At 39.2% G+C, this 9,197-nt stretch overlaps 1 protein-coding gene across 1 annotated transcript; it reads left to right on the top strand.

Moving 5' to 3' along the window:
* The first annotated feature begins 400 nt into the window (after positions 1–400).
* LOC117459370 (nuclear GTPase SLIP-GC-like) lies at positions 401–2,380 on the top strand. The gene is made up of 4 exons (XM_034100154.2): positions 401–586; positions 666–841; positions 1,247–1,340; positions 2,115–2,380. The coding sequence occupies exons 1-4, from the start codon at positions 575–577 to the stop codon at positions 2,118–2,120; spliced, it is 288 nt and encodes a 95-aa protein (XP_033956045.1). The 5' UTR covers positions 401–574; the 3' UTR covers positions 2,121–2,380.
* Positions 2,381–9,197: the final 6,817 nt, after the last annotated feature.

The raw sequence follows: 9,197 nt of genomic DNA, 5'->3' as shown, positions 1-9,197 counted from the left end.
CCCATCTCCGGTATGTACTCAGAAGAATGGGCTTGATCTATCTGGGCTCTAATAACAATAACTACAAAACCTTTCTACGTTATGCATCATAGGAAGGAACATGTCTACCAGGAACTAACTTGCTTGCAACAACCTAGATATTTAAGGCACTACCAGCTTTACTTTTGAAATCATGTTAAAAATGTTAAACCTAATTGTTCCCCATTACTCAAATATAAACGTACGGTTTGCTACGTTTTGATTGAATTCAGATGTTGTTGTTTCAGTGATAGGGTTTCAAATGTACTTTTAATGTTATTTTAAAGCAATTTAAAGTGAAAATGTGTTCATGTAAAATAAATGGCCTTGCATTGCCTCTTGTTTTATTATTTATTTTAGGCTGAAGACTTGTCTGCAGAATTGGTCAAATACACTGGAAGTGAGTCAAAAGAGGAAGAGGACTAGAGGCGGGAAGAAGTGCTATTGGCCACTGGTGAAGTGTGTGACTGTCAGGGTGCCGAAGAAGGGTCTTCTCCGGCACGTCACACTTGTGGATCTTCCTGGAAACCGGGATCGTAACAAGAGCAGAGATCCGATGTGGAAAAAGGTGATTTATCCACACGCAATGCGGATCATTGTGGAACACTGACAATCTAACCATTATTATTTGCTGTATTCCCCTCCAGGTTGTTGGAAGTTGTTCTACTGTGTGGATTGTGGCTGAGACCAATCGAGCAGCTTCTGAAAAAGAGTCCTGGGCGGTCCTGGAAGAATCCTGCAGCCTCATGGGAAATGGTGGCGAGTGTCAGCAGATTCATTTGATCTGCACCAAGTCTGATAGTCTTGGAGGTTCAGATGATCAGTAAGTGGTTTCAGATGCCAAAAGTACAGTTAAATGTACCATCCAATTTAGACACTGACGCTTGAGACGGAGATGGCCAAGAGGAGAAACCATGGAAACATTGATTACGCTTACAGGCACATCAGTATCCTGGTTTGGATGGTATTCAGGGAGAAACCAGGGTATTCACGATCACAACAGTATCCGTGTTTCTAACATGTCTGCATGTGTGTCTTGATTCCTCAACATCTCAGCCATTTCTTTCTGTCCTAATGTTGTTGCATCACAAACACTTTGTGATGCTGGATGAAGCTACTCCATGTGATCATTGGTCATTGAAAGCAAGATGGAGATGCGTAGTGATATAATATCCTGCAATGTATATGCAGTTCATGTCATTCTTCAAATACAAATCTTTTCATATAGGTCAGCAGCTGATGTTCGTGCTCTGATACTAAAACAAAACGAGCAAGCCAAGATAGACGTGAAGGCAGAATTCAGCAAACTGAAAGACGTTAAGGTGAGTTATATTGAATACAAAAACACAAATATTGTCCAAAACGGCAAACCTGCTTTGATATCGAAACCCTTTATTTTTGTAGAAACAATTCAGTGAGGAATGTTTCAAATCAAGTTTTATTTATAGCACATTTATAAACGATGTTTGGTGGAGCCAAAGTGCTGTACATATAATAAAATTAGCCTACAGTAGAGACACTTTACAGCAAATACAACAGCACAGATTGTTCAGAATATCAGTATGAGAAAAACGACACCCTCTGTCCTTAGACCCTCTGTCCTTAGACCCTCTGTCCTCAGACCCTCTGTCCTTATACCCTCTGTCCTCAGACCCTCTGTCCTCAGACCCTCTGTCCTTATACCCTCTGTCCTCAGACCCTCTGTCCTTAGACCCTCTGTCCTCAGACCCTCTGTCCTTATACCCTCTGTCCTTATACCCTCTGTCCTCAGACCCTCTGTCCTTAGGCAAGTAAAGGCAAGTTTATTTATATAGCACTTTTCAACGCAAGGCAATTCAAAGTGCTTTACAAAAAAGTAAAGACATTAAGCATTAAAAAAGAAAAGCTAATAAAATAAACATTAAAAGGAAAAAGTACATGGATAAAAGTTATAGTGCAGTCTAAGATATGAATAGTTCAATTAAAAGCAGCGGCAAAAAGAAAAGTCTTCAGCCTGGATTTAAAAGTAGTCAGAGTTGCAGCGGACCTGCAGGTTTCTGGGAGTTTGTTCCAGATATCTGGAGCATAATAACTGAACGCTGGTTCTCCATGTTTAGTTCTGACTCTGGGGACAGAAAGCTGACCAGTCCCTGAAGACCTGAGAGATCTGGATGGTTCATCATTTAGCAGGAGGTCAGACATGTATTTTGGGCCTAAACCATTCAGTGCTTTATAAACCAGCAGCAGTATTTTGAAATTAGACCTTAGACCCTCTGTCCTCAGACCCTCTGTCCTTAGACCAGTGGTTCTCAAACTTTTTCTGTCATTCCCCACTTTGAACAGGTGGGCCTTTTCAAGCCCCACCTGTTCCTCATCGCTCCAATAAAATGGTAGGCCAAGCTTAAAATTGTCAAATGTATCGTTCTATAACAGGGTTCTCCAACTTTTTTTAGGATGAGGGTTACTTTCAAAAAATAAAACCAGTCGTGAGCTACTTTTACTCCTCTTTTTTGTTTTTTTGCAGTGTATATATTTAGCACATTTTAACATTTTGTGTGCTGTTTGGGTCTGTGGGACCCGTTTTCAGTGTTTACTAAAACAAAATGTATGCAATTTAATTATTTTAACCTGCTTTATTTGGTGGTGGACGTCACATCCTCGAGGGTCCGGGGGCATGCACCCCCAGGAAGATTTTTTTTAAATGTTGAAGTTGAATGCATCAATCTGGTGCACTTTGAGCTAGGGCTGCTCAATTAAATCGTATTTTAATCGCAATTACGATTTTGGCTTGCAACGATTATGAAAACAACATAATCGAAATAAAACGATTTTATTTATTTTTTAAATAGGTTTTTCAGTTGAATTATACTTAAAGTTCAGGGTAATCAACTGTTAAAAACATACTTTTCAAATTATTTTCTTCAATAAATTGATGTTTTTCAAAGTAAATGGTTAATCGTTTTTAATAATCGTGATATCAATTATTGACCCAAATAATCGAGATTATGATTTTTGCCATAATCGAGCAGCCCTACTTTGAGCCCAACATGAATTTATGGATACAGCTCTCAACACTCAGATGAAAGGGAGCTGTATACTTTTCAATAATCCAAACATCTTTAGAATATGATCACAACAAATAATTTAAACTTGTTTATTCTTATCTTATGTTACCTAGTTAGCATTCTTTCTTTTTATTTATGCATATTTGACTAATCACTCCCCTTTTAAACTTTTTACTGTCCTATAGTACACATTGGAATGATTTCTTACTTTATTTTGTACAACTTTATTAAATAGATAAAGGTGTGCTCTCTCTCTTGCTCTCTCGCTCTCTCGCTCCACATTGCTTTTCTTCCTGACTGCAACGCTGTTGTGTGTGTCTGTGAGAGCGTTTCACACGTGTGTATGAGAGATTTTTACCAGTGGCGAGCCTGTCTCTGAGGGCCTAAGATATTCTACAAAATAATATTTAAAAACATTAAAACAAATTATATTTTTCTTTATATATTTTTTTTAAATATGTTTTTAGTAATATTTGTCATTAGTTTTACCAAAAATAACTTGATTAAATTGTATTTAAAATAACATTTCCAAAGAAATAAATCCTTTGAATCTGCCTATTCAGTTTCTGTTTGAATGTGAAGGGTTAAATGAAAGAAGCTCCTCTCTGCAAGTCTGTGAAGACAGGAGCTGATTGGACGGCCAGCTGTGAATTCACAGAGGGCCAGCTATATTACTTGTAATAAGCCTTCTATTGTCTGCTGCTATCCAGTCTGATAAGAATACTGCACGCTATATCTAAGAAATTCAAAGCGAGAGTAATGTCAAATGACAGTACAATTGACCAATCATATCTTCCCTCTAAATGGGTGGGCTTTATTATCGCAGACTTTATGACAAGTTCCGCCCGCTGTGAAACGTTTCTTGTTTCCATAGCAACAACAACTGTCAACAGCGTAAACTTGCCTTCAAAATAAAAGCATGCCAAATTTCACTTAAGACATACAACTGCAACGAAAGTAACAAACACAATGCAATATCCTTTTCAATTTCAAAGAACACAAATTGGGTTATCTACAGGTGTTGTTTTGTGTGGTAGAGCAGTGCTTCTCAAAGTGTGGTCCGCGGACCACTGGTGGTCCGTGAGCGCCCCCTAGTGGTCCGTGAGTATATTGGTAACATTTCACATTTGAAATACATTTATTTATTTAAGTTTTCCGCACTCTCGCCGGAATATCTCCGCAATGGAGCGAAAGTTTCACTTTCGATTGCATGATATAGCCCAGATAAACACCTTCATCACACATGTTGCCACTTGCTTGTACCATTTTCAAGCGATTTTTAAAAAACGATGTGTTTTTGGATATTTGTGGAGTTAGGTGGTCCGCGAGTGTTTTTTTATTGGTTAAGTGGTCCTTGTTATGATAAAGTTTGAGAAACACTGTGGTAGAGGGTCGCTTTTCATTGATACGTTTTGCACCCCGGGCGGGCTGTTGTTTTGATATTCCACCATTGTATAAATAATAAATAAATGTGAAAAAAAAATGTAAATTTTTTTTTACATTTTATTTATTTTTTTAAATAATTTTTTTTTTTCGCGACCCACCTATCACATCTCTGCGCCCCACACTTTGAGAAACGCTGCCTTAGACCCTCTGTCCTCAGACCCTCTATCCTTAGACCCTCACATCGTACAAGGAAACACTTCCAGAGAAACCCCACAGTTTAAGGGGAACATGGGAGAAACCTCAGGGAGAGCAACAGAGGAGGGATCCCTCTCCAGGACGGACAGACTGCAATAGATGCCGTGTGTAAATCCAAGAGATAATACATTTTACAGCATATAGACCGAATGTTAGGAAATGCATGTGTCTGTAATGAGAAGATGAATCCACGAGTATGTCAGCTACAGTCCTGTGGGAGCCATCAGGGAAGCAGCATGACGAGACCCAAGGCAGGACCGCAGAGACAGGTTCAGCCACGACCCGAAGTCCACGACTTAATCCAGAACTCAGGATAGAGGATCCAAGATACAGGACTACAGCAAGAGGATCAGCCTCAACTCCGGATCCCGGCGAAGATATAGATACAAGACAAGAACAAAGATGTGGCTGGGTTAATCGGAACAAGAGAATACACAGACACAGACAGAGAGGGGAAAGGTCACTGGATAAAAGTTATTCTTGATAACCCTCTAGAAAGATCTCATGAACTTCCCCACTCAATCTATCAAGACCCGAGCAGTTCTATTAGAAGTCCAAGGTAAAGGGCTTTGTGGACTTAATCCATGACAAACTGGAGTTGAGACCAGGAGGCGGAGTCGCAGTCTTACACGCTTCTCTGCGCTCTCTCCTAGGCAGTCATCCATAGGAATCCCGAACCCAATAAAATACCCAATATTAGCGGTGTGTGTGTCTGCCCAAGGACAATTTAAGGTAAAACCTAATAGAGGTGTCATACATAATAACCTAATAAAAGTAAATGTAACAACTACTACAGTGCAACAAAACAGGAAGATTAAATGTGGTCTCTTAAACATAAGATCTCTAGCATCTAAAGCAATATTGGTAAATCATTTAATATCAGATTATAATATTGATATATGCTGTGTCACTGAAACTTGGTTGAGACATGAAGAATATGTCAGCATAAATGAGGCCACTCCACCCAGCCATATCAACACTCATATTGCTCGAGGCACGGGCCGAGGAGGTGGAGTTGCAGCAATCTTTGACTCAAGTTTACTTATCAATACTAAACCAAAATTAAATTATACCTCCTTTGAAAGCCTCGTTTTTAGTCTTACGCATCCGACCTGGAAAACTTTGCAGCCAATCTTATTTGTTACAGTGTATCGTGCACCAGGTCTTTATTCAGAATTCTTATCAGAATTCTCTGAGTTTTTATCAACTTTGGTTCTTAAAACAGACAAAGTAATTATCGTAGGTGACTTTAATATTCATGTTGACGATGATAAAAATAGCCTTACTGTTGCATTTAACTCTATATTAGATTCTGTTGGTTTCTGTCAGAGTGTAAATAAACCAACCCACTGCTATAATCACACTCTCGACCTTGTTCTGACTTATGGTATTGAAATTGAGCAACTATTAGTCGAACCGCATAATCCTGCTTTATCCGACCATTTCTTAGTAACTTTTTTAGTACTATTACGAGACTACAAAGCATTAGTCAAAAGCTCTTGCAGCAGAAACCTATCTGTTAGTGCTATAGCCACATTTAAGGAAGAGATTCCACCAATACATAACTCGATAGCATGTCTGAATGTAGGGGAGGAAACTTATACAAAATGTACACCACACCAAATTGATCATATTGTTGATAGTGCTATAGATGCGCTGCAATAAAATTAGACTCTGTTGCTCCTTTGAAAAAGAAGAAAATAAAACAACATCGATTAGCTCCATGGCATAATGCCGAAACCCGCAAAATAAAGCAAAAGTCTAGACAACTTGAAAGGATATGGCATTCCACTAAACTTGAAGAATCTCGTTTAATTTGGCATATTACTCTCAATGAATATAAGAAAGCACTGCGTAAAGCGAGAGCAGCCTACTACTCTTCATTAATAGATGAGAATAAGAATAATGCAAGATTTCTTTTCAGCACTGTAGCCAGGCTGACAGAGAGCCACAGCTCCATTGAGCCTTCTATTCCCATAGCACTCAGTAGTAATGATTTGATGTGCTTTTTTAACGATAAAATTGTTACTCTTAGAAACAAAATTAATGACCTCTTGCCTTTGACCAGTATAGTGTTATCAACAGCTCCCGGAAACGTAAGTTCTAATATTACACGAGATAGTAAACTAGAATGCTTTTCAGCCATAAACCTTGAACAATTACATTCAATGATTCTCTCTTCTAAACCATCAACGTGCATGTTAGACCCAATTCCAACTAAGCTGTTGAAGGAAGTTTTTCCATTAATTAGCACTTCTTTATTAAATATTATGAATATGTCTTTATTATCAGGCTATGTTCCACAATCATTCAAAGTAGCAGTGATAAAACCGCTTCTTAAAAAGCACAACCTCGATCCAGAGGTTTTAGCCAACTATAGACCTATTTCTAATCTTCCGTTCCTCTCAAAAATTCTTGAGAAAGCGGTCGCAAAACAGTTGTGTGATTACTTAAAAAACAATGATTTATTTGAAGATTTTCAGTCTGGCTTTAGAACACATCATAGCACAGAGACAGCTCTGGTTAAAGTCACAAATGACATTCTAATAGCCTCAGACAAGGGACTTGTCTCTATTCTTGTTTTGCTCGATCTCAGTGCTGCATTTGATACTATCGACCATGATATCCTATTGCAAAGACTAGAGCACTTAGTTGGCATACAGGGAACTGCTGGATTAGGTCCTATCTATCTGAACGCTCTCAGTTTGTACGTGTTAACGATGAATCTTCCACGCAAACCAAAGTTAGCCATGGAGTGCCACAGGGCTCAGTGCTCTGACCTATTTTGTTCACATTATATATACTTCCGTTAGGCAATATTATAAGGAATCATTCTGTAAACTTTCATTGTTATGCGGATGATACTCAACTATATTTATCAATCAAGCCTGATGAAATTAATCATCTAAATAAAATTCAAGACTGCCTTAAGGACTTAAAAACGTGGATGACCTTAAACTTTTTGATGTTAAACACGACCAAAACTGAAGTTATTGTACTTGGCCCGAAGAATCTACGAAACAAATTATCTAAAGATATACTAACTATGGATGGCATTAATTTGGCCTCCAATGAGACTGTAAGGAATCTTGGTGTTATATTTGATCAGGATTTATCCTTTAACACCCACATAAAATCAATTTCAAGGACCGCCTACTTCCATCTACGTAACATTGCAAAAATCAGGCATATCTTGCCTCAAAACGATGCAGAGAAACTAGTCCATGCATTTGTTACTTCTAGGCTGGATTATTGTAACTCTTTATTATCAGGGAGTACCAAGAAGTCAGTCAAGTCGCTTCAGCTGATTCAAAATGCTGCGGCTCGTGTACTAACCAGAGTTAGGAAAAGGGACCACATTACTCCTGTTCTGGCTGCCTTACACTGGCTCCCTATAGAACACAGGATATAATTTAAAATTCTTCTTCTCGCCTACAAAGCCCTTAATGGGCAGGCGCCATCTTACCTTAAATAACTCATTATACCCTACTGTCCTACTAGGGCATTGCGTTCCAAGAATGCAGGGTTGTTGGTTGTTCCTAGAATCTCTAAAAGTACAATGGGAGCCAGAGCCTTTTCTTATCAAGCTCCACATTTGTGGAATCAGCTTCCAGTTTGTGTTCTGGCGGCAGACACCCTATCCGTTTTTAAGAGTGCGCTTAAGACCTTCCTTTTTGATAAAGCTTAGGGCTGATTAGATTCAGCCCCTAGTTTTGCTGATATAGGCTTAGTTTGTCGGGGGACATCTTACTTCTTCCTTCTCTCTGTCTATACCTGTGTACTCTCATGTTCCGATTAACCCAGCTTCCCCAAATGTCTTTCTTTTTGGTGTCTATATACGCTGGGATCCGGAGTCATGGATGATCCTGCGGTCCTGTGTCCTGGATCGCGAGCGCTGGATCTTGAGTCGTGGCTGTGGTCCTGGATCATCGGTCCTGGATGGATATCTTCGTGGACTCATCTTTCTATTATACACACATGCATTTCCAAACATTTGGACTACCTATGTTGCAAATGTATTATCTTTTCAATTTACACACGGCATCTATTGCACGTCTGTCCGTCCTGGGAGAGGGATCCCTCCTCTGTTGCTCTCCCTGAGGTTTCTCCCATTTTTCCCTTTAAACTGGGTTTTCTTCTGAAGTTTTTCCTTGTACGATGTGAGGGTCTAAGGACAGAGGGTGTCGTATTGTCATACTGATATTCTGTACACACTGTGAAGACCACTGAGACAAATGTAACATTTGTGATATTGGGCTATATAAATAAACATTGATTGATTGATTGATTTATAAAGGTACAGGCCGGCGCATACCGCTCATGGAATCCCTCACCATATGAACTCTGACCCCTCAAGTGTATGAAAGAACAGCCAGAAACAGAGGAAGAGAGGCAGAACGTGACTACGTGATGCATTCTCCTAAATATTAAACGAGTAAGAGGTGAAGAAACACAAAGCCATCATGCTTCCCCTTAGAATAGGGTGGAAATTAT

This window comes from Pseudochaenichthys georgianus, chromosome 15, assembly GCF_902827115.2.
Source record: "Pseudochaenichthys georgianus chromosome 15, fPseGeo1.2, whole genome shotgun sequence".
Taxonomy (NCBI): domain Eukaryota; kingdom Metazoa; phylum Chordata; class Actinopteri; order Perciformes; family Channichthyidae; genus Pseudochaenichthys; species Pseudochaenichthys georgianus.
The sequence above is the reverse complement of the archived record's forward strand: the minus strand, read 5'-3'. Positions and strand labels throughout refer to the sequence as shown.